The sequence below is a fragment of the Osmerus eperlanus genome, chromosome 23, assembly GCF_963692335.1.
Source record: "Osmerus eperlanus chromosome 23, fOsmEpe2.1, whole genome shotgun sequence".
NCBI lineage: Eukaryota > Metazoa > Chordata > Actinopteri > Osmeriformes > Osmeridae > Osmerus > Osmerus eperlanus.
Genome location: NC_085040.1, coordinates 7,752,260 through 7,777,675, shown reverse-complemented (window position 1 = coordinate 7,777,675; position 25,416 = coordinate 7,752,260). Strand labels below are relative to the sequence as shown.

Genomic DNA, 25,416 nt, shown 5'->3' with positions numbered 1-25,416 from the left:
GATGCCAACCAAACACTTTTATGACTCTTTGTCATAAAACTGTCTAATGCCAGTTTGCCCTTTATATCAGAATCAGAATTGGATTTATTCGCCATGAAAGTTTGCACAGACAAGGAATTTGCTTTGGCAGGAAGGTGCATACAATAAACATATAGGGACCTACAATTTAAATATGTGGACTATCCATACTAAGGGTACATAAACTAGCAGTACTAAGTGGAATTAGAATTAAATAAAATATACAATAAAATAAAATATAAGTTGCCGTAATATAAAATACGAAAATACAAATATTACAAAAAATACAAATGTACAAGATACAATTTTGTAATGCAGTGCAAAGAGCAGTGCGTTTTAAGCAGGAAGTATAAAGGGCAAACTGGCATTAGGTAACCTATTGCTTGTTCTGTGTCATGGTTATATAGATGGGCCCAATTGATGATCTGCAGCTATGAATGTATACTAAACGCCTTTTTGGTTACACCTTGATGGTTGCAATGTAGGTCTATTTGTTTGCCATTAGTCTCCACTCAGTGTAATTAGGTGAAAGGTTCAATGGATCACAATTGTTGATTCACCAGTATAGTAGCTTATGTGTCAGCACGTATGAGTGTGTCTTTGCCGATGCCATAGTTTATACCTTTAGGCCGTTATCTCCTTCAAATTGATCGACACCCACCTTATAACCAATGAGAAATGGTCCACCTGCGTCACCAAGGTGTCTGACACGCAAAGAAGACCTGTTATCTTCAGCGATCATAAACAAGCATGGATCTCGGAGTTTCCTGTAAACCAGGTGTGATAGGCGGGAAGGTTCATGCTACACTTGATACCCCTTCAAGATCGTTCCCTGCTCTCTCCCCATTGGACCCTGCTGAGGACCATAAAAAAGTCCCAAGGTCAGAATATCTTGATGAGGAACAAAAACACTGAGCACACAGAGCCTGCCGCCCAGTCTGTCCCTCCTTCGAGACCGAGCGCTGGCCCTCCCTTCAAGTACAGGGTATGGTATCACGTACACGATTTTAGAATCCTAATAAAATGGATTAATCAAATGTATTTATGGTCATGTCATTTATATGTTTTTTATGCTTTGTTTTTTTCTCATCTAAAATATTTTTATTGCATTTAGTTGTTTTTGACTAAACCTGATTTTATAATTGCAAGATGTTGCACTGTTAGAAATGAACTTTCAGTTCATTCCCAAAAATTTTTTTTACAACTGTACAAATGTTTGCATTCAAATTCATTTGAAAATGCATACATTATTACATGACATGGCTAGACATCCTTTGGAAAATGTTCAAGGTGCATGTTGTTTTCACGTAGGACTTGAGATGACTCACTTTGAGATGAAGAGTATTCTGAAAGGCAAGACGACGAGTAAGTATCTCTTTCTTTGCCCTTCATTGAGGTTATTTAGATGAAGATATTGAGGTTATTTAGATGAAGATATTGGACTGCATTTATCCAAAATATTTTATCTAGAACAAACCCTGTGGTTACAGAGATGCATGTGCCATATCACTGATACTAAGATGTCTGTGAAACCTTCATCTTACCAGCTAGACATTTCTGGCTATGAAATAATAGATTTTATATGATTTGATTTTAGATTACCATCAAAACTTGATGAGGAAATGTTGCCAAATAAATGAGCGTACATACAAAATCTCAGTGTTAAAGAAGTTTTAATCGTAAGTTACCTGTAAGACTGTACAGTCGTGGCCATAAGTTTTGGCAATGACAAATGTTGTGTTTTGCAAAGTTTGCTGGTTCAGTATTTGAGGAAAATGTTTTCACATGTTTCTATAGAATACTGGAATCACAATAAGGCACATTTCATATTTTGTAAAGCTTTTTTGGGGCGAAAATTTTCAATATATGCAAATAGTCCCCTCTTTTACAGCAGTCAATCTGCTCTTAAAATCCAGTCAGAATGATACAGTGATTTCACCTGGATAGAACTAGTTCACACTTTACCCTGTTCTGATGATATCACTTACTGAAATTATGTTAGCAGTCATTTTATGCCAAGGCCCAGCAAGCTTTGCGATCACAAAATGTATGTCGCTCCCAATACTTTTACAAGGCTGTACCATATGCCTTTCAAAAATCGGAGTGTCTTTCATTAATAACTTCAAACCACGATTATTCACACATTACTGCATAGAAAGAAACTGATTATTTTACGAATCCTTCCTGTCTGTAAATGAAACCCAACGTTCCCTCCACTCCCTTCTCCTCCCCAGAGCTGACCTCTCGGCTGAGGCTGGAGGAGTCCACCCAGAGTCACTCCATTGGGGCGGTACGTTGGAACCTCCCTGAGGAGAACCTCCAGGCCCACTCCTCGGCCCCTAGCAGCCACTTCAAGAGCAGCGCCCCTTCCACACGCTCGCAGGTACCCACCGTGTAAAGTATACTGCAGAATACACACACACTCATTGGCCTGTACACACACATAAACCAGCACACAGGTATAAGCTTGATCTGACAAACAGTCAGCTTGTTACCTGTGTCAAACTTTAAAATTGATCATATTCTATTATATACATGGGTCCTTTGTCCAAAATAATTGTTTATGTACATCGTATGTGCCACACTGTGGCTTTTTAGGTCTGTTTGTCCATCCATACAGATGTATGTGAATGTGTCTCTCTTCTTCAGCAACACCCTCGTCAGAATGGTTTGAAGGACCTGAGGAGCTTGCAGGAGTGTGTCAACTTCATCAACCACTGGAAAGAGCAGGTGGCCCAGGTCTGCAAGGTAGGCCCTAAGAGAGAAAACCAGAACAAAAGGTGCTCAGGGGAATTTCTGTCAATACAGTTGACAGAAATGCCAATGGATAAAAAAAGAGATTTATATAAATATTTAAAGAGAAAGGAGTAAGTTAGACAAACAAAAAGAGAGCAGATAATATTAAAGAGCAAAGTTGGGGAAGTAGAAAAAAGGTTGAATAAGGAACAAGAAAGTAGCAATGAAGTAAAGAGAATCAGTGAATACAAATGGTTGCGTGCAAAAGTGTTATCAAACGATTTAATTATGTGCCAAGTTCAATAACTGCTCAAGGTCAAAGTTCACACAAGTTCTGATGTCTAGTTTGTTTATGTAAATACCTCTAGAATTCCGAGAAAAGAGGATAAAGGAGTTTGCCTCATTTTCATGTACTAGATTTTACTGGCAGACAAATGTCTCTTTAAAATAAGAAAGGATGACTGACAAGTAGGTTATTGCCTCTCATGGTATAACAATGTACTTTTTAACTGGTCCATGAAAATAATTGTTGTTTTAGTTCATCTTTCATCTTCATTAAGAGTTTGTAAGACAAGATAAGGTTCAAAACTAGTTCTGGTCAATTCTGGTGCCGAAGATAACCCTTCACCCAATTTCCCACTATGGAGAAACAATTTATGGCTGCTCGCGTATCGGATAAGCGTTGCTATTGGATACGATTACACAGCTAAGCGTCCCCAGGTGAATGACACAGGCAAATGTAACTGATAGGATAGTTCTTATTGCTGTCTAGTAATGGGTTACAGAGGCTACAGAGATGTGCTTGTACAAGTGAGGGTGTAATTGTGTAAACTGAAGACATCCACCTCAGTTCCGTCATCAGATATTCTGGCGTTAATTACCTTGGTTAATAACACACACCTGGAGCTTAAGGCTTTGAAAACAAGCAATATTTCAATAGGGTTACATTACTGTACTGTATATACAGTTAGGTCCATAAATATTTGGACATTGACACAATTTTCATCATTTTGGCTCTGTATACCACCACAATGGATTTGAAATGAAACAATCAAGATGTGCTTTAAGTGCAGACTTTCAGCTTTAATTTCAGGGTATTTACATCCAAATCAGGTGAACGGTGTAAGAATTACAACACATTTTATATGTGGCCCCCCCCTTTTTAAGGGACCAAAAATAATTGGACAAACTAACATAATCATAAATCTAATTGTCACTTTTAATACTTGGTTGCAAATCCTTTGCAATGACAGCCTGAAGTCTGGAACCCATAGACATCACCAGACGCTGGGTTTCGTCCCTGGTGATGCTCTGCCAGGCCTCTACTGCAACTGTCTTCAGTTCCTGCTTGTTCTTGGGGCATTTTCCCTTCAGTTTTGTCTTTAGCAAGTGAAATGCATGCTCAATTGGATTTAGGTCAGGTGATTGACTTGGCCATTGCAGAACATTCCACTTCTTTGCCTTAAAAAACTCTTTGGTTGCTTTCGCAGTATGCTTCGGGTCATTGTCCATCTGCACTGTGAAGCGCCGTCCTATGAGTTCTGAAGCATTTGGCTGAATCTGAGCAGATAATATTGCCCGAAACACTTCAGAATTCATCCTACTGCTTTTGTCAGCAGTCACATCATCGATAAATACAAGGGAACCAGTTCCATTGGCAGCCATACATGCCCACGCCATAACACTACCTCCACCATGCTTCACTGATGAGGTGGTATGCTTTGGATCATGAGCAGTTCCTTCCCTTCTCCATACTCTTCTCTTCCCATCATTCTGGTACAAGTTGATCTTGGTCTCATCTGTCCATAGGATGTTGTTCCAGAACTGTACAGGCTCTTTTAGATGTTTTTTGGCAAACTCTAATCTGGTCTTCCTGTTTTTGAGACTCACCAATGGTTTACATCTTGTGGTGAACCCTCTGTATTTACTCTGGTGAAGTCTTCTCTTAATTGTTGACTTTGACACAGATACGCCTACCTCCTGGAGAGTGTTCTTGATCTGGCCAACTGTTGTGAAGGGGTTTTTCTTCACCAGGGAAAGAATTCTTCTGTCATCCACCACAGTTGTTTTCCGTGGTCTTCCGGGTCTTTTGGTGTTGCTGAGCTCACCAGTGCGTTCTTTCTTTTTAAGAATGTACCAAACAGTTGATTTGGCCACACCTAATGTTTTTTCTATCTCTCTGTTTGTTTTGATTTTACAGCCTAACGATGGCTTGCTTCACTGATGGTGACAGCTCTTTGGACTTCATATTGAGAGTTGACAGCAACAGATTCCAAACACAAATACCATACTTGAAATGAACTCTAGACCTTTTATCTGCTCCTTGTCAATGAAATAACGAACTCCCATGAAGGAATAACATACACCTGGCCATGGAACAGCTGAGCAGCCAATTGTCCAATTACTTTTGGTCCCTTAAAAAGGGGGGGGGGCCACATATCAAATGTGTTGTAATTCCTACACCGTTCACCTGATTTGGATGTAAATACCCTGAAATTAAAGCTGAAAGTCTGCACTTAAAGCATATCTTGATTGTTTCATTTCAAATCCATTGTGGTGGTATACAGAGCCAAAATGATGAAAATTGTGTCAATGTCCAAATATTTATGGACCTAACTGTAATTGCCTTCCAAATCCGGAGGTAAATAACCTGCACGAACAAAAGACCCGTATCACTGTATTGATCGTGTCTTGTTTCAGGGGGAAAGTGATCCAGAGGAGGGCAGTAGTCGAGGGGTGCCCCCCGCCGACCACCGTACCGAGCGCAGTCTGGAGGAGAGCAGGAAACTTATCCTCCTGTGGGCCAGTGAGCTCAATAACGTCGACAAGGTGAGCAAAGTCCCATGGGATCCATGTGCCTATCGCTGTAAAAGAGAATAATAAAAAAGATTTACAAGCAAATCATGCTTCCTTATACTCTACAGGAACTTGATAAAACATCTGCATAGCAGTTAACAGTTTTAACAACTTCTACGCCTAATCCCCTGTGCGTCCTCAGCTGTCGAAGGAGTGCTGTGAGGAGGATAAGGAAACAGGGCGTGTCAAGGGGGAACAGGACCTCAACGAGGAGCTCCAGAGAATCATGGAGTGGGCCAAGGAGCTGCAGAGCGCCTCAGAGGTGAGAGGTCAGGGCTGAGAATCAAGATCCGACGGTCAGACTGACAAATACTCACAAGTATAGAATTGGGACTTCTGTAGAGATTAATCTATCAGGAAGATAGCAAGGCTCATTAGATCTCCTGCTTGCTCCCAGGGGTTTTATGGAAATAGATTTGCTGTCCAATAACTCATTCAGCGCCAAGCCATGAGCTGCTAATCATCTGGGCTAAAGGTTATAGAAATACGTTTGTTTCTGGGTGTTTTGTTTTGACTTACCTCTCTTTGCCTTTGTCTGTGTGTGTGTGTATGTGTGTGTCTGTTTGTGTGTGTGGTGTGTGGTGTGTGTATCTGTCTGTGTGGTGTGTGTACGTGTGTGTGTGTGTGTGTGTGTGTGTGTGTGTGTGTGTGTGTGTGTGTAGAGCTGCGGGGTGCAGAGCGAGGAGCTGGGTCAGGTCCTGCGTCTCCTGGGACTGAGGAAGAAGAGGCTGGTCAACCTGCTGCCTCTGCTTGAGTTCATTACATGGTCACTGCTGAAGGAGGACAGCAAGGTGAGCCCCCCCCCCAACAACACTAACCAGGCTGGTGGGAGCAAATAAAGCTGAGCTGACTTAAAAATATGTAAACCTCTATACACCACCATCTTTGAAACCGCTTTTTGTAAGCCAAAATTAGCATCTTCGTGCTGTAACCTCCATTTGATTATCTTTGTTGTGAATTCTAGACTATAACAAACTATCACTGTATGGGAAAATACAGTACAGAGAATCCAAGCAAATATCACACAAAGATCTTCACGCATCTATGCTTGCCACATTTCAGGCACAGTGAATGATTGACAGTTGTCTATTTTGCTCTATCTATTGAGATTCTTGACGTGTGGTGGAACAATAAAACATCTTGATAAGAACACTGACCACAGCAGAATATAGATACGTTGTGTCATTTATGTCATAAAGTTATGGGTATCAGCATTGCAGGGCCAAAGCATGTGTTATCTGCATGGCGGTACAATAGGTACAATCTTTATTTCAATTCTTTCAGCAAAAAATACAAGTTGTTCCCCCTATAAACATGTTGTGTAAGCTCGGAGAGGAATACCTTCCTCACTGTTTTTTTTTGTGTCACTCAAACCCGAGCGCAGGAGTTGAGACAAAAATTGGGGTTGCAGTTGGTCATATTTAAATATATTTTATGTTACCTACTGCAGCTTTAAGTTAACTACAAGGATGAGCATTACTGAAATATTTTGTTGACTATGTCAATTTGATTACAAACAATAACAATTGTTCCAAAACTATTAGGCCCAATCTAACACAGTAATACTGTATTTCTCTTGTTATGTTCTTTAGGATATGATTCCACAGCTATGGTTATCAGCTAAGCAACATACCTGGAAAGCTGGAGCACCAAGATACATACCTAAGTCAGGTGAGGAATCTTTGACAAAGAAGAGACTGGAATAGTCCACTCACAAACCATTTCGACTTTATGAAGTATTTCAGTTCAACCTGCATAGTGACGTGTTTTAAAACACTTAAATGGAAGCTGAATCTAAAGGATTCTGTTTTCTTCTGTAGTGTGGAGTTGGATCAGCAGTGCCTCAGGTAAGAGGACCTCCGGTATGAACATACAGCTGGGAAAACATTGCATTTACAAAACACACAAAGCACCAGACAACTAAAGCATAAAAAATAAGACCATATTGGAAAGATTTCTCAACTGTCTATCTCTTTCACATTGCAGCTGACGTCACCCTTGACCCCTTGACCAACCACCCATGGCTGCAGCTCTCAGATGACCACCTAAAGGTCCAGGAGGGTCGGACCGAGTCAGCCCTGCCCTACAGCCCCCAGCGCTTCGACAGCTGGCCTGGCGTGCTGGGCTGGGAGGGATACTGCAGCGGGCGCCACTACTGGGAAGTCGACATTGCCAACAATGGCTACTGGCGCATCGGTCTGACCACCGGCGACTCCAAACGCCACGGCCGCTTTCCCATGAACCCCCGGTCCGGGTACTGGTCGCTGTGGCGAAGCACGCGGCAGTTTTATGCCTGCACCAACCCTGAGACGCTGCTGCCAATCAGTCTAGTGCCACGCCGGATGGGCATCTATCTAGATTATGGGGAAGGGCAAATCTCCTTTTTCAACGCAGAGAATAAGACGCACATCTACACATTCACGGGCACCTTCAGAGAGAAGCTGTACCCGCTGTTCGCGCCGCTGGACGGACGCACGCTCATCACCATTGTCTCACCACACGAAATCTCAAAGTTTTAAAATCACCAAAAAATACTTTGTCCCATGCTCATTTCCATGCCGGTCTCTGATGGACCCTCTACCTTCAGGAGAAGAGCAAATTAGGTAGAATCAAATAAAGAGGGGTTCAAGTTAGATTTTTTTCATTAAAAACAACAGTGCATTGGCATTATTTGTGTCCTTCTATGCCTAAGCTCTAAATGCAATGCAATCTGACACTTTTTCAAATTAAAACAACCAAGCAAAGAATGAAAAAAAAACTACTGTTTTTACACATATCTTTATGTATTACTGTATATATTATCTATTATACTATGTATCTATACATATCTATTTATGTGTTAATCTGTTTATCTATGCACCGTACTCTGCACTTTCCCAATATGTATATGAACATGTGTTGATATTTGAAAATACACTTTGTATGGAACAAATTTCTCCCCCCATTAAATATTGTTACAGTACAAGAATTTCAGAGTTCAAATCACACATTTGTGAGGATGGAATCAGCACATCAAAACCTTAAAAATTGATTTCTTGAAAAAACTTGTTTCAAAACCCTCTCCTTTCGTGCATTAAAATTTACTAAAAGAAAAAGAGACTAAAATCTCTGTGTATATATTTCCGCATAGTTTAGCATGTCACAAACCTTTATTTCTAATATCACTAATATCACCTAAAATGTAATGAGATGCACTTGCTTGAAACAAAGTTCATAACCGCAAAGACTGCGGCTTGTTGGGTGTGCTCAAGCCTTCGGCGAGAGCACAACCTTTGTTCTCTCACATATATATTATTTATTATTGTTTATTTTCGCCCCCCTAAAACTCAGTCAATATTTGGCCTACATACACAACGGCGGTGTCAAAAGGTTCGTCTTGGTAGCGATTGTGTTACATCTATTGGAATTTACGTTCCGTTGCATGGTTTGGGCTTAAGTTAAGTTTTTGTGGCGAAAAGTGAAGCTAACGGTGGCTAATTTGCTAGCCACAGTCACTGACGTTACTAACGTCACTACGTCACTAACGTCACGAAAACACGCGTGACTACCTGTAGCAGAACATTCGTTTCGCATCTGTTAACTTGGGGGATAGCTAGGCTAACTATAGCTTTACTGCAAGGCAGCTGCAGGAACGCCACAAGCAAAGAGGCCAGGGTGATAACTATTTACTCATTTTACTTTGTGATATGACACACAATTGTGATGTGTAATGTACAATATAAGATGATATTATTAAGGAAGTACATCTACTTTCGGAAACAGTAGTCTACTATTTCACTGAAATATTAGCATCATGACATTAGCCTGTGTTGCCCGGGCAACACATACTACAGTGGTCTATGATGTATCTGTTTTCAATCGTTAAAATAAACATTCCTCACATATACATTTTCGTTGTAGGATTTATTATGACATTAGATTACAAGTAAACGATTTGTGGGTGAAATTATCATTACCTGTGGTTTCAATCCAGTGTATCACTGCAACGCTGTAGCCTACGGAGACACTACAAAAACATTTACACAGCTGTAGGAAGTCAAACGGCGACAGAACATGTTCGGCACTCCCCTTACTTAAATCAAAAGTCTATCTAACTACTAACCTGAACTTCATTGCCACAGCCTAAACTTTGTCAACCTGTTCATGAAAATAATTAATTTCAGCCTAAACCGTACAACGGAACGTTAAATCCAATTCAACCAACGCAATCGCTACCAAGACGAACACAGCAGTAGTCTAGTCTGTACTACTACTGTACCGTAGTAGTACAATTTACCGGGGCAGCTTCTCCACACAGGGCTATATCGCATTTTGCGTTGTTACTGACAATGATCGCTACCAGTGAGCTTTTTATGAATGAGCGATTTTCCACTAAATAAATGTCAAGCTTATTTACGTTTTGGGGGGCATATTTTCAGTTAGCAGATGGTACTGTTTGAATCGCGATTCCATCTTCTACTGCCGGGTAACGTCGTAGAATAATCTTCAAAGGGGGTTCTTTATTAATGAATGAATGCAATGAGTAGGCTAAATGCATGAAAATATCACGAGAAGGGAAAAACTTAAAAGGACGTTTAAGTCATAGAGATTAGGTCAATTTGTACACCGGTCTGCCAAATGTATTCGTTTTGATTCAACGATGAGGCTGCCTCTTGCCTCTTGGGGAAATGAGAAGACATCCATTTCATTCTACACTTCACTCGTATTTTCAGTTGTAAATGAGCAGCAAAAAAAATGCTTTTAAATCTATGTCATCTTTATAAATAATAAGTATGCATTTTTATATAAAATACAGAAATATCAGTTGTAAAAATGTCATTAAAAAACGGACCCCTGTCCAACCGACGCAAGCAAGCACACCCTACAATTTCCCCAGAAATTGTACCCTCTCTAGTTTATATTGGGAAACCACAAAGACTGTGGTTCGAGATACCACAAAGACTGCGGCTTGTGTGTTTTGGATTCCCGCAAAGACAGCGGCTTGTATTTTGTTGAGTTACATCTTTATTGGGAAACCACTAAGACTGTGGCTTGAGATACCGCAAAGACTGTGGCTCGAGATACCGCAAAGACTGAGGCTAATTTGTTTTGGATTCCCGCAAAGACTGTGGCCTGTGTTCTTATTGAGTTACATTTTTATTTATATTGGGAAACCACAAAGACTGTGGCTCGAGATACTGCAAAGACTGCGGCCTGTGTTCAGAAGGGTTTTATTACTTTTATTACTTGTAGTATTGTTTTTGTTGATTTTATGTAAAGCACCTTGAGCTGCAATTCTTGAATAAAATGTGCTATATAAATAAAGTCTTATTATTATTATTATTATTATTATAAAATAGAGATTAACTTATTATGTAAGTACTTTAGTTGCTACAAATACAGCTGTTAAAAAGTCTTTGCTTGTAAATGTTTGGGAACACCCATAGAAATGAGTGAATGATCACACTTCCCTCCCCAGTCATATGCTGAGATAACACATTAACACCAGCCCACAGTTTGTGGATACAACCAAATCGACCTCTGATTAACACTTCATTCAAACTGAAGTAGATGGAAGAGTACAATGTATGAAAATCAATGTTCTGTATGCCAACCCATAAAAAAAATCCTTGTATATAAGCATATTTTTTTGTAAAGGAACATTTACAGGTGCTACTTCTAGTTTTACCCAATTTTGACATGGATGGGTTTTATCCATTCCACCATTACAAATTATTACAGGTTAACTTGACAAAATGTCAAGTTCTCTCCACCCAGCAGTAATGCATTAAAGTTGTATTTTAATTTCATAAATACATTTCATAACTGACTGTCCATATTGTTGGCTCAACATACTATACTTTCATGTAAATCCTACTTCCTTCCCATGTTGTTTCATATTGATATTTATGACCAAAACGAGAAAGTCAAATACATTTACATTTAGTCATTTAGCAGACGCTCTTATCAAGAGTGACTTACAGTAAGTACAGGGACATTCCCCCGAGGCAAGTAGGGTGAAGTGCCTTGCCCAAGGACACAACGTCATTTGGCACGGCCGGGGAATAGAACCGGCAACCTTCTGTTTAATAGCCCGATTCCCTAACCACTCAGCCATCTGCCCCCCCCCCCCCCCCCCAAATAACAGATAAGTGTTTTTATTTTTTTTATTGATACATGACTAGCCTAAATATGGGGTACATAAACAAATATTTCCACTTCTAGACAAAGTTCACATTCAGTCAGTCCAATTTTTGAAGAAAATCTGAATCTTGAAAATGACGGTGAAATTACATGATAAAGACAAATATTTTTCATAAAAACAGACTGTGACAAACAAACCTGCACAGTATACAGTACAGTGTTTACTCTAAAGGTTTTTCATCTAGGTTCCAAAAAACACTTTCTTTGAAATGGTTCTCTATGTGTTGACGTAACTGCAAGAGAACAAATTTACACAACCACAATTAAAAATGTGAGGGGCTGTAAGGTATGTTATTCAGAATAACTGAATTACGGTAATTGTGCTACTGTATGTGGGAGAAACATGCACTTTTCCTCTTACACATATAAATGTAAACTAATTTACACTCACATGCAAGTGAAATGCTTTTAACTGAAACACAACACTCACACAAACTGAAAGATTACATGCTCACATACAATTGAAAAGCTTTCACACAGATTAGTAAAAGGTGCTCATATACAGAGCTAAAATGCTCACATATAATATTGTCAAAACCTTTATATAAACCCTGTATGAAAGCCTTTCAACATGGTGTATGAGGATCTCAGCTTGTTGTTCGAGAAGATTTACGTATGTTGTTTGAGAAGCATTTTACTTGTATGTGTGTGTGGGTTTTAGAATGTTAGGTGAATGAGTTTGGTTTCATATGTGTGTGTGTGACAAAAAGTACATGTACCCCTCACAGAAAAACCTGGAAAAAAACCTCATCATCAGTAAGCTTCCTTGTCATTATTGACCTTACCTGTTCAACCATTTTTCGGTACGCATCCGTACAATTGGAAACCATAGCAGCGGAGCACTCCATGTCCAGATATAAAAAACTTTTATTTGGGTCTGAGGGAAGGAGAAAGAGAGGAAAAATGAAAGACACACACACATTCACTTGTCATGCTGGTTCATATTTTGATTGACATTTGAACGTTAAATTCACCTCAACATTTTTGTGCACGTTTATCATTTGTATGATTTACCTGTCGTCGCTGACGTGGACACAGGGTTGCTTGTATGGTTTCCAGAAAGTGTGAATATAGAAAATTTGTAATTGGTTCCAGGTCTCAGGTCGACAAACGTGTAGCTGTTATGCGTGAGGTTGGTAGCAACCGTCTCATTATATCTCTCGTTCCAGAACTCCGCAAAATACATGATGATGTAGGTCACAAGCGCCCCTGAGGCATCCACGGGGGGATCCCAAGTGAGATTGGCACTGGTGTTGTTGCTGGATATGACAACGGCATTTCGTGGTGGCTTTGGCACTGAGGGAAGAAGCCAGGAAGATAATAGCGGAAAAAGGTTGGATGGAGACAAATGATGGGGGAGAGAGCGAGCAATTATAAGTCGACAGTAAGAAAGTCATATACTTTGCAACACACAAGTCTGCAATATTGGCAAAGCGACTGGCCTGCCCCTAACCCCAACACAGCACTAAGAAAGTGATAAACCCAATCACTCATCAGTCACTCACATGTGAAATTGGTAATGGACCTCCATTCGCTTTTTAGGTTTCCATTTTTGGTCTGGATAGAGAGCTTGTAATTGACAGAAGACTTTATATTTTCTATAAACAATTTATCGTTCCTTGATATGTTACAAAGACACGGGTCATCAGCAAGGTTCATGTCGTTGGCTTCCAATCTTAAATTGAGACAGAAAATCTCATAGTTTCCATCCGGTGAGTCCCAGGTGGCGTTAATAGAGTTTGTATCAGTGAGCATTTTTATGTTAGACACGGGTCCTGGGGCTGGATAGAGAGAGAAAGAGAAAGAAAGATTGATTATCTAAAAATGACCGTTTTGAATTCATCAGTCAGTCATCTATGCATTCAACAGCATTTTACACATTCATCCATCCATCAGCCCATCCATTGAGCCTTTCATTTATACACTGCAATCCGGCCATCCTTACCGGTAAAGCCTGTTACATTGATGGAGTCTCCTTCCAGAGTGCTGCCCTGCACCAGCACCACCACACTCATGTTCACACTGGTGCCTGCAGGCAGGTTATTCACACTGAAAGTGCTATTATCACCGCTGGTTGTGTTACAGTACCCAGTGCTGTAGGAGGATCAGCCCATCATCAATTGAACATTTTCAAAGGTCTTTTCAAGTTAACGAAAATGGGGATCATCGTGTTAAAAGATTTTTTGTCAAAATATATCTTTTGTGTTTGACCATGGTTGTAAATGTAAGTGATCAGATAAAGATGTTTAGATTGCCTTACTAAGGAACCAAATTGATGTAATCATATTTTTTAAATCATGGTATACTGAAAATAGTGTAGAATATATAGACATTTATTTTAAACATTTAAAATGTATTTTGTACATTTAACATTTTATAAAGGTCAGCTTACAAATTTGTCCACGACACACAGATCCTGTAATTAGAATAGTTTCCGGCTGGATGTGTCCAATTAAGAACCAGAGAGTTAAAAGTTGGTTTGATGGCTTCCAGATTGAAAACTGTGCTTGGTTCTGTGAGAAAGAATTACATTTTTAAAATGGTATTATTGTATTTTTATTTTTTAAATCAAGGAAAATACCAGATAGCACTCTTGAATATAGTTCACTTACTGGTGTAGGCTGAAATGTTCACCCGATCTCCCTCTTTGGAGTTGTTGACCTCAACGTTGACCTCAAACGTGTAGAAGCCTCCAGGTGTCAGATTGCCGACTTCTTTAAACTCTGTTTTTGTACTGAGTTTCATTTCACCCATCCTGACCTGGTAGAGATCAGACTTTCCATATGGCGGATTCCAGGACAAGAACACAGCTGTTTCTGTGACGGTGGTAACATTGAGGTTGTTGACTACGTCAGGTTCTAGAATGGAAGATGCAAGATTGTTGTCATTGACGTTCTTCTGTTTATATCTGGTCTTTACTCTTCCTTGCCTTTTTGTACATGACATCGCTTAGCAATTCAACAGTTTAACATAATCTACAATACATATACCAGTAATAACAACTCTAACAGTATTTGTATTAGCAGCACTACTTATTGCTACCATTAACTATAACAATATAACAATACTCACTGGTGTAGAATGATGTATTTTGAGGGTTGAGCTCTCTCTCACACTTGATGGGGAACACCTGAACAGTGTACAGTGCGCCTGGGGTCAGGTTAGTGAAGTAATAGGTCAGTTCAGTTTGGTTAAATGTCCAGTTTTGTTCCCCTCTGACGTTCACTAGGTAGCGACTGATGTCACCAGGCCCAGCCAACCAGGTCAGGGTAGCGTTATGCAGGGTTATGTTGGTCACTTCAGCCTTGCCATAGAAGCGTTCTAGGCACAGGTGTTGGTTGCGATGTTATAGTTAAGAGAAAAAGAAGAGCAAAATGACAAAGGAATTTAAATGCACATATAAACAAGGCAAAATCCCATTTATACATTCAAAATGCAGAGTATTCAATTCAGTATTTTACACAGAACTTGAACAATTAACTACAGAACTAACTGCTTACCTTCAAAGCAAATATAGGACAAACGTTCAGAGCAGTTCTTTTCAAACCAGAGTCCGGAGCTGCCAATGGACACACATGGGTCCTCAAGGTACACAACCTTATCGTCAGTAGTGGTGCCATTGGTCACTGGTTCAGATACCAATCTAGACATTGGTATAGTCGTTGGTATAGTCGTCAGTTTAGTCGTTGGTGGAAGTGTACTAAAAGAAGTAGTATCGGAAGTATTATAAAACCCGAACGTATTGTTGTTTGTGGTGTCCTCTTTGGGGCAGCAACAACCACATGTGGGTTGTAAGTTGTTTGTATTGTACGTATTCGTCACATAGACAACCGGAACCTTGGGTTTGGATAGAACAGGTCGCCCTGGGTACCAGTTCTGAAAGGACATCGGTTCACCATTGGACCAGCCAGACCAGGCATCTGAGCCATTGAGGTTCTTGCGGAGCCCAATCCAGTAATCGGTGGTGAGGTTCTGGATCAGGTGGAGGACATTTTGAGGATTCAGGCTCACCATCTCTTTGTAGCAGACCTGATAGAATGAAACAACAATAATTAGAACCTGGAGCATTTTACCACTAAGAGTTCTCCTAAATAGCAGTAAAAGTTCTTAGCTAAGAGTTTCCTCCTAAAACATATTCACAAAGCTGCTAAGACCAACTTTTACTAAGAAATGGGGTGAAATCTTTAACTAAGAGAAAGGGCGGGGTTGACCTTGTTGCTATTGATGTTGCTTGTTATTCGCCTCTTACATGTGCATCTCACCCCAGATCGCCAATTCATACTGCTGCCTTTATGCATATTCATTATTTGTTTATGAGATGCACATGTAAGAGGTGGATAATTAGCTGAACATATAATTAGTTTAATTAGTGGCACTTAGCCTACAATTTAAAATATTTATTTTAATATGGCAACATTGTACCTCGTTCTACAATATTTCTATGATGAAATGAACTGACAGAGACCCATCCCCTATTAGCCAATCACTGTGGGCATAGTTAATAAGCTTGTTGACATCATCCACAGCAACAAGGTCAACCCCGCCCTTTGTCTTAGCTTAAGGTTTCTCCCCATTCCATAGTAAAGGTTGGTCTCAGCAGCTTTGTGAATATGTTTTAGGAGGAAACTCTTAGCTAATAACTTTTACTGCTATTTAGGAGAACTCTTACTTTTAAGATAAAATGTATTGTGAATATGGCCCCTGATCCGGATGTTCCTGTACCTGGCAGTGCTGTCTTGCCTGGTCCCAGGTGGAGACATTGGACCATCTGAAGTACTGAGGTTCAGCTCCACAACACGCAAAACACAGAGCTGAAAGAGAGATTTTGCATAATGTTTGCCTTTAGTCCAGGAAATAAGGAAGTATGCCATCATAAAATACAAATTGGGTTGTTAACACTACATGATAACGTTATTGGTTGAAAACAAAAGTTGGTTTGTCACTGTACAAATACGAATGCACTGCACTGTAAGTATCAGACAATACAGTTTCAGTGAGAAGGGAATATCATTCTTTCAATACATTTAAAGGGCTGTTATAACAGTGGAAAGTTCATAACAAAAAAATGTATACTACATATACCTTATTACATATTACTACTTAATATGTATGCATAGGGGTGCATATGCATTTGCACCCCCAACTGTTGGGATGGAAACATTTACATTTTCAAATTAATGTAAAAAATATTTTTAGAATTTTTTTCAAAGTGATGTCAGAGTTGTATGTTCTATCATGGTTGGTTGTACTCTAATGATTACTTTTACATTTTAAGATCTAGTATTAATTTTTAGCATGTTTTTGTAAGCAAAAATAATAAAATCACTACCCTTTGCACAGAATCGTCTATGTATGTATGTATTGAAAGAACGATATTCCCTTTGTAAAAGCTTACCTTCTTTACTTGCACTTTACTTTCAAAGGCATTGTTTGATTTCAAATTAAATGCTGGAGTTTGGAGCCAAAACAAAGAAAAGGTGTCACTGTGCAATATCTGAAATATAAATATTTTACTCACCCAAAAATATCAAATGTATCCGGTTCATCCTCAGATTTGTGACAATGGAGTCCAATTCTGGTTCTGGTCAGAAAATCCAACAACACATTTATTATTTGAAAATATAACTACTGAATTACAGCGTCAACATAAGTTGCTTTGGTTCTGAACCCTCCAAAAAAACAGATTATAAGCATCACCTTTCCTACTTTGTTCGTACAGGTTTGCCTCGAAGCATCGCAAGCACAACTGTGTCCTGAAAGGTTGTAAAGTCAATATGAGGATGTTAAAAATGGTAATCATTCAAAACAGGTGAAGAGAACTCAGGTAGCCTACAGTACGTGTTATCAGAAATTAACTTAGGAATTCAGCTGTTTTGCATTACTATACACAAGCAGAGTATTGATAGAGGCAGGCTGACTCAACAGGCATGGTCCCTACATGCAAAACTAAAGGTTGTTGCAATTCAAGTATTTATATCATAATTTAGGAACTACAAAGGGATTGTACATTACCTGAGTAGCATAGTAAAATGGTCTCACACCTGGCTTCAAAGCCTAACATGAAACAGACAGAGGCAAACCTTTTATGAAAATGTATTTTATTGAAACTCCCTGAAACAGGGCTCCAAGTCTCACACATTCGCCATACTCTCACGCAACCCCCCCCCCCCACCCCCCCCGAGGCAGGTAGGGGGAAGTGCCTTGCCCAAGGACACGTCTTTGACACGGCCGAGAATCAAACCAGCAACCTTCTGATTAATAGCCCAATTCCCTAACCGCTCAGCCATCTGACCCCCAAAACTTGAGCCCTGTCCTGCAATGTATTTTTTCATAAAAAATAAAGCATTCTGCCTTAGCACCAAGTTCCAACAAGATAATCAAGCAACGTTTCATAAAGTCATTACAGCAGAAAATACATATGATAGTATACATGGTAATGCATTTTTAGCAGAGAGGGAGATTATACAAAAAAAACATGAAATTGTACAAAACAGCTGAATAAAAGGAATTTAAAAAAAACGGTACAAAGAGGATGATCAATCAAAACGTGGCAGTGGTTAGTTTTAGATTTTTTATTTTTTAAATGCGAAGAAGAAAACAAAACAAAACTCTTTAGGGGAACTGGCCAATGAGAGCTGTCAGCATATTAGTTGGTCATTTCTGGGTACGAAACTGATAGGGCCAAATCATTAAACTAACCTAAAGTGCTAGTGGACAAACTTATCTCTAAGTAGGTAGCATTTAGCTCCAGCTGTCACAATGGGCCCACACACAACATGCAGCTCCAGCTGTCACAATGGGCCCACACACAACATGCGGCTTCTGTGGCTACTCAGAGCTGTCCTTCAGTAGCAGTCGCTTGCCACTCTTTGGCTCCAACATCTCGAGTTTAGCCGTCTTCTGACTGTTTAAGGAGATGTTGGGGTTAGTTGGGAGCCACAAAAATGCAACGCAAATAATAAAACAGTGGTAATAATAACAGGGATTTATACTGGCTGCGTGTTAGGTGCCCATACATTTAGTCATTTAGCAGACGCTCTTATCCAGAGCGACTTACAGTAAGTACAGGGACATTCCCCCCGAGGCAAGTAGGGTGAAGTGCCTTGCCCAAGGACACAACGTCATTTTGGTTGGCATGGCCGGGAATCTAACTTGCAAACCTTCTGATTACTAGCCTGATTCCCTAACCACTCAGCCATCTGACTCCCACTCCCCATATGCAGTCTGCAGTCACACACAGGTAGCTTGAATTTCACCCAAAATGGCTACACAGGCTTATTTACCTTTTCAGCTTGACTTTCTCAACATCAGCTGCTGGCATACGGTCCATCAGTTCCAGTCCATCGTTGACCTTTTTCAGCCACTCATAGCGCTCTCTTCCATGAACCTGGAAGGGTCAGTCAGAGTCAGTTGAATAGAAGTTCGAACTGAACAACGCAACTTTAGAATTCTTTGGTAGTTGCCTGCGTGCCACATTGTACTTACGCGGAGGACAAAGACGTCGTCATCTTCGGAACCAGAGTTGGTGCTCTTGACTTTCTTGGCCTCTGTAGCAGGTTCTGGCTGGCTCTCTGATGAGAGAGAAGACAACATGAGGACTGAGAACACCAACAATATCTTCCACAAAAAGAGGAAGGGAGACTGCAAGGTGGGATATGATATCATGCTGCTTTACTTCTCTTGGTTCCGGGCGTTTTGGTGCCGTTCTGGGGCTTGTTGGCGTTCACCTCCTCCGTCTTACGGTCGCGTCCGGGGCAGGCGCAAACACGGACCTCGAAACAGCGGCGCCCGAGAACTTGGCCCCTTAAGGTGACAGGAGGGATGAAGACCCATTATATAACACACACACACACACAGACAAAAAAAATGAGATGTACAATCAAATAAGGAGCAAATTCGCACAGACAAACACTAAAGCGAGAAAAGGAGGGACTCACTCGGGTGTCTCCAGGGTCAGGATGGTCAGGATGGGCCGACGGTTCATCCCACCCATGCAGCTGCTGTTGCACATGTAGTTAAGCAGCAGGGTGGTCACCTCAGAGCCCAGCTGCGAATAAACAGTCAAACAAACCCTTCAAAAATAGACAGCGCATCATAACTAAAAAGTCGCCTTGCTTGCTTGTTCTTGTTGTTAAAAAAATGCTTTGATTACTGCTCGGATCTTAAAGATGCAGATCGACTGGGTTGGCTCAACCGTAGCATGTCGAGCAGTTATTTTCCTGAGCTACAGCAGGAGTGGGGTGTGGCACACACCTGGGGGGGCTCGTACAGCACTGTGACGCTCTGCCTCCCGGTGTGTTCATCCTCCACATACTGAGCCTGCTGGTTCCCCTCCACTCGGATTAGGTGACTGCGGTGGGACACGCCTGAGGGGGCGACAGGAAGAGTTGGGACTCAGTTCTTCCCCCTGTATACGACCTGTACAAGGCTTTTTGTGCCACCACACACCACACACACCTTCGTTGTTCTCGGCCACCTTCTGGTGGTGGGGGCAGCGGCGGACCACCTCGGCCACGTGCTCCGCCTTCTTGTAGACGGCGGTAGCCCGGAGGATGGCTCCCTGGGGGGGCTCCACAGCCACCAGCACCTCGATGGGACAAGTCTTAGCCAGCTGGCAGTACAGTTTATTCAGTTGCTGGGAGAACTGGGAGGAGGGGAAAAATAGGAGGTAATGAGTGAAGATTTGGCATTAGGACATGTGAATTTACTCTGAATGAAGCCAAGAGGTAGGTTTGAATGAGCAAGTTATCAAGTAGGTTGGAAGAGCAGGGCACAAAGAACGCTGCGCTCGAATGACAGCGCTTGCATTGGGCTTAGACAGTGCATCTCAAACAACTGAAAAAGTTGTAATCACTCAATACTCAGTCTAGAAATCAGTCTTTTGAACATTGAAACACTTTAATTACATTTGTATCTCATACCTTTCTTTTGATTGGGCGTGCTGCGTTTTAACCCTGTTCTTGCTGGGGGGAAAAAAAGAGTTCCTGTGTGAGGAACATGCCCCGTCTTGTCTGACCCATGCATTGCAACCAGCCTGCAACTCGCTCTTAGACCAATGACGGACTAGCAGGGGGCGTTGGTTTAGTGATAGCGCAACCTAACATTAATCCACATAGGCCTATCCTAGTGTGTCGACCAGTAAGGCATTGGGGTAAACCTTTGCACAATTGGCTGTTTTTATCTGACTTCAAATCATCTAAACTTGCCTTTTTAGCAAATCGTCACAATGAAATGAAGGCCACATGAATGCAACTTAATGGAATATCCTTTGTCATCGGTAAGGTACAACATTTTGTCCAAATTAAATAGGATGAGAGACATTTAAGCCTAGGGTGAAATAATTTAAAATCCTATCATTTATTCTGATGTTGAAATAGACTAAATATTTGAGAAATTAAAATGAAAATCCATATTAAGAGTTAAAGAATATTTGTATATAAAATGTTATGTAAATTCATTTTCGGTAACTTATCGCCTAAAATGGACAAATAAGTTGACGGAGAACGACCAAGTGCGTCCCAAAACCATTTTGTTCACGCCAGTGGTTAGTCCACCATTGGTTGAGGAATCCGAGGTAATGGCTCATGCTGCTGACTGACTGAGACATTTGAGAAGGAGTGAAGCACATTTATTATGTTGCCAATTGAGCATTTTAACTAGGGATGCAGAATAAATATATCGCCATAATCCGCTTTATTCACTTTTTTGTGTCATTTTTGGGGATAATTTGAGGTTAAACTTAAGAACTTGAGTAATTTCTATGTATGTATATTCACAACCGGGTGAAACTGATTCTAAACATCATGGGCTCGGCAATCACATTTCTCCAGGCTTCTGGGATAGTGATAACGAAAGTCATTACTAAGTCATACAACTAATAACAGTTCTGCAAATTAGTTTCCTTTTCAGTAGACGTAATGATTTCAGAGCTGATAATATTTTGCCATTCCAGTTTTTCTATGCTGTCTGTACGCCTGGTTCACTTTGAATCTAGAAAGAATCCCCCCTATTTTGGTATTGTTCGCTGCACACCCAATGTTTAGTTACAGAACATTGTAGGGCCTGTTCTTTATATCAGAATGAAAGCTCATGGTTAGGGATGTCAACAACTAATCACAGATATCTTAAAAACTGTCAGCCAATAGGTTGATTTGCATACACACTTCGCTAATGGCTTTGCTGTCAAGCAGCAGTCTGAGGTTATACAAAAAATGTAATAAAAATATGTTAACTACACAAAGCTCGGTGTGATACTAATGTAAACTGTGTGATGGTTGTATATGCTACCATGTGGTAGAGGGTGACGGATTAAAAGAGCTAGTAGAGCTAGAGCATAACATACTCGATACCTCGAGTCCGAGTATGTTATGCCATCAAGAGATACTGTGACCAAACGCATTGAAAACAACCAAATGAATCTACATCCCCTGTACTTACAGTGGAAGTGACAGACTTGGCGATGCCGGAATCCTGGAAGCTCAGTTGGAAGTTGTGCTGGCCTGGGTGGTCGACAGTGGACAGCACGGTGGAGGTCGGGGGTGGCATGTTGTCCACAGGTGATCCCGAGAACTCCTGGGTGCTAGGCAGCTCAAAGAGGCCTTCGTCAAAACCCTCATGGAGAGCATCATCAGGTATGAGCTGGAGGGGGGAGAAACATCAATCACCTCCTTTTGAAATGTAGCTTTAGGCCTCTAAACGTTTAAATCAGCCATTTTAAAATCAGGGTGAGGACAGTTATGAAAGGCAACCTCTTTATTGGCCTATATAGTCCCAACTTACCGTAACATTAAATTCTTCCCAGTTTCTGGTGGGAGTTGGACTGTCAGTAGTCTTTAGAGGACTTTGTGTAAGAGAGGTACAAAAAAATAGAAGAGAACGTGAGTCTTTGTTTCATCTCATAGGTATAGATGCGTTACCAGGCCAAATGATTGTCTCAGCTTACATGTTCTCCCACAGCTTCTGAAAGGAGCCTTGGCTCAGGGCAAAGTTGTCCAACAGCTCTTCCATCTGGTGTTCCCCGTTCATTCTCTCAGCTGCTCGCCCGGTAATTTTAGGTGGTGCTGAAGGAGTCTGGAGACAGGAAGGCGACAGGGTCTGTGAGAAAGAATTGAGTAAAACAGAAGTGAATTGATGATTTAGACATAACACACTTTCACTGTTGCGAGATGAGTGGGAACTGTGAAGGTAGGTGAGAGGCAGAAAGGAATGAAAAAAACATTTAAGAATGACGACTTGGAATGCATCTATAACACTTCAGTGACTGAAGCAGGAATTCAGGGTGGTTTAAAGTAAAGAAATAAAGTGAATCAAAAGAAAGTAAAAAGTACAATGATGGTGACTCACTTATATAACTCCTTGGTTAGAGGCTAACCTAAGACCATTGAATCTGAACTTTAGACTTTCTTCACACACATCCCTTTTATTTTATATATAATAAAATAGCAAAGCTAGCTGATGCACTTAATCCTTGTACTATATCTAGCCAACCATTTCTACGTTCAAAAGAGAGGACGGGATGGAACACACCTAAATAACTAACTAGATTCTGACTTCAGTCTAGTCTACCCCACATCCAACATACCCCTTTCCCTGGCTAATTGACAAACAGTTAGAGTAATTGTAAATTATACAATGTGTGCAGAACAAGCAGGTGAGCGAGAGATGCTACAATTTTGACTCCAAAGCATAACTAAAACGGGATTAATTCGTTGAAGAGGCAAGTTAATGTTAATGTAAACTTAACACAGAGCTACATTAGCTAGAGCTAGCTAGGCTAGCTACCACAATTTCTTCAATCCGTTAAACATAAGGCTTAAACAAATATGCAATCATTTTGGGCGACGTGAGTGATTGATATCAAATTAGACAAATATGCGTTAACGATGGATAAGCCTAAACGTGATTGTGGCTAATTAACTAGCACTAATCAGTGTAGCAAGCATACTAGGTTGCCAGCTAGCTAGCTATCTAGCTTGACTCGACGTCGATTATGCGTTTGTTTTAGGAATGTCCCATGCAATGAGCGAAAAGAGTGCAAACTTTTCAGTTAATGAATGACAAAAAAGACACTGAACATATCACATCGTCACATTGACTAAAATACCTCGCCTCCTGTAGAGTAATGTTGTGTAAGTCTTTAGGTTGCACCCTTTCTAAAAAAGATCAAAATCGATCAGTCGTTCGTGGTCGCTTGCAATCTGCGACAGAGGAAACAATATTTTGATGCAAGCAGCTCCACGTTTCGGGGATTTCCCGAAAATCCTGAATGGGGAAGGTTGAACTCCTGGACCATCCACCAATCACAGACTACATAAGGCAAATGTATGTTTTTAAATGGAATAGCGCCATATGCAATATATGAAACTGGATCTTTCCTTAAAGCGAGCTCACCCATGAAGACAGGTTTATTTCGGTTCGTCTGGCAAATTTGTAATTGATTCAGTTTTAACATTTAACTAATTGGTTTAAACTCAGATTTGTCAAATATTCTGGGAAATTATTAACCTAAACGGTCTGGTGCAGACTATGGCTACCGCCATGCTGTATGCTGTCTGAGTTGTTGCTTAAAGAAGACACATTTCACTCAAAAATCTAAGAGACATGTTTTGACATTGCTGAAAAGCAATGTCTCTTTTCAGAAATGATGACTCGATACTCAAGATAATACACATCTTGTTTTGCTAAGTTTCATTAAGGAACTTTTTCTTTCTACCGAAGTACAGTGATACAGTTGGCGGGTGTAGGCACTGACCCAAGGTAAAGCGATTATTTTACCACTGACTTCTGGCGTGCTGCAATACTTTTTTACTTTATTAACAACAACCAGTCTCGTTGATAAAAAATCTACATCATAATTAATCTTTTTAAAATAAAGTATATAGGCTAGGCCCTACAATGATAAATGATAGGCTATATATTATATAGGCTAAAATGATATAGACCGGTCGTGTCGGTGTATAAATAAAAACAGAAGGCCTAAGGGAGGGGTGTACGAAGTAGGCTACTGTGAGATGTACGATACTAAACAACTAAACAGTGGCCTACAAACAAGAGCAGAAGGTTTGACCCATAGTCAATGGGCAGGTGAAGGCGTGCAGAGCCCTGGTGCCTTAGGACAAGCCCTAACTATTTGCTTCCGGCACTGTTCACTAGTCATGCGAACAGCAAGAAACTGGCCATGGTCAACGTGATTGCTGTTGATGGAACTAGCAGGGGAGGTTCTAGACCATTTCAATTACATTAAACATCATTGTTGTCAGTTTTCTTCACTACATCACAGGCATTAACAGGCAAAATACCATGTTTATGATTATTCAGACTCTTCGTTTAGGGGGGGGGGGGGGGGGCACAAGGGGGTCCAAGCTTGTTGTCACAGGGGCACTGCACCCCACCCCCACCCTAGAACCGCCCCTGCTGACTAGCTGCTCTTCAGTCTATGTCAGATTCAAAAATGGCTTGTCTGTCTGAATGTCTGTTCCCACAGTTCTACACCCTTCCATTATCATATTGGATGAACAAATAAATAAATAGGGTCTAAATGGATAGAAATATAACCTAACTAATTTAAGCCTTTTCTCCCCCCCAAAATTGTAATTCCTCACTCATTTATTTATTTGCATTCAT

The 25,416-nt window shown here is 40.6% G+C and overlaps 3 protein-coding genes across 4 annotated transcripts; 1 reads left to right on the top strand and 2 right to left on the bottom strand.

Moving 5' to 3' along the window:
* Positions 1–462: 462 nt before the first annotated feature.
* On the top strand, positions 463–8,804 carry si:dkey-219e21.2 (E3 ubiquitin-protein ligase TRIM39). Its single transcript, XM_062449513.1, has 10 exons — positions 463–1,003; positions 1,330–1,383; positions 2,253–2,401; positions 2,668–2,766; positions 5,455–5,583; positions 5,753–5,872; positions 6,273–6,401; positions 7,203–7,281; positions 7,431–7,457; positions 7,597–8,804. Exons 2-10 carry the CDS (start codon positions 1,338–1,340, stop codon positions 8,127–8,129), a joined length of 1,311 nt encoding a protein of 436 aa, XP_062305497.1. The 5' UTR covers positions 463–1,003; positions 1,330–1,337; the 3' UTR covers positions 8,130–8,804.
* Positions 8,805–10,746: 1,942 nt separating this feature from the next.
* LOC134009835 (receptor-type tyrosine-protein phosphatase eta) lies at positions 10,747–17,597 on the bottom strand. 2 transcript variants are annotated; one of them, XM_062449557.1, is made up of 12 exons: positions 17,491–17,597; positions 17,312–17,374; positions 16,516–16,604; positions 15,294–15,822; positions 14,866–15,114; positions 14,406–14,651; positions 14,186–14,306; positions 13,739–13,887; positions 13,299–13,574; positions 12,808–13,089; positions 12,579–12,670; positions 10,747–12,026 (listed from the first exon to the last, which is right to left on the bottom strand). In XM_062449557.1, the coding sequence occupies exons 1-12, from the start codon at positions 17,591–17,593 to the stop codon at positions 11,955–11,957; spliced, it is 2,271 nt and encodes a 756-aa protein (XP_062305541.1). In that variant the 5' UTR covers positions 17,594–17,597; the 3' UTR covers positions 10,747–11,954. The 2 variants fall into 2 exon arrangements, with proteins under 2 accessions (XP_062305541.1, XP_062305542.1); XM_062449558.1 differs by having other exon boundaries at positions 17,312–17,517.
* A 753-nt stretch (positions 17,598–18,350) lies between these two features.
* On the bottom strand, positions 18,351–24,098 carry LOC134009836 (cellular tumor antigen p53-like). The gene is made up of 11 exons (XM_062449559.1): positions 23,897–24,098; positions 22,736–22,887; positions 22,573–22,633; positions 22,231–22,431; positions 20,251–20,437; positions 20,047–20,159; positions 19,731–19,840; positions 19,469–19,596; positions 19,279–19,364; positions 19,077–19,180; positions 18,351–18,697 (listed from the first exon to the last, which is right to left on the bottom strand). The coding sequence occupies exons 2-11, from the start codon at positions 22,816–22,818 to the stop codon at positions 18,622–18,624; spliced, it is 1,149 nt and encodes a 382-aa protein (XP_062305543.1). The 5' UTR covers positions 22,819–22,887; positions 23,897–24,098; the 3' UTR covers positions 18,351–18,621.
* Positions 24,099–25,416: the final 1,318 nt, after the last annotated feature.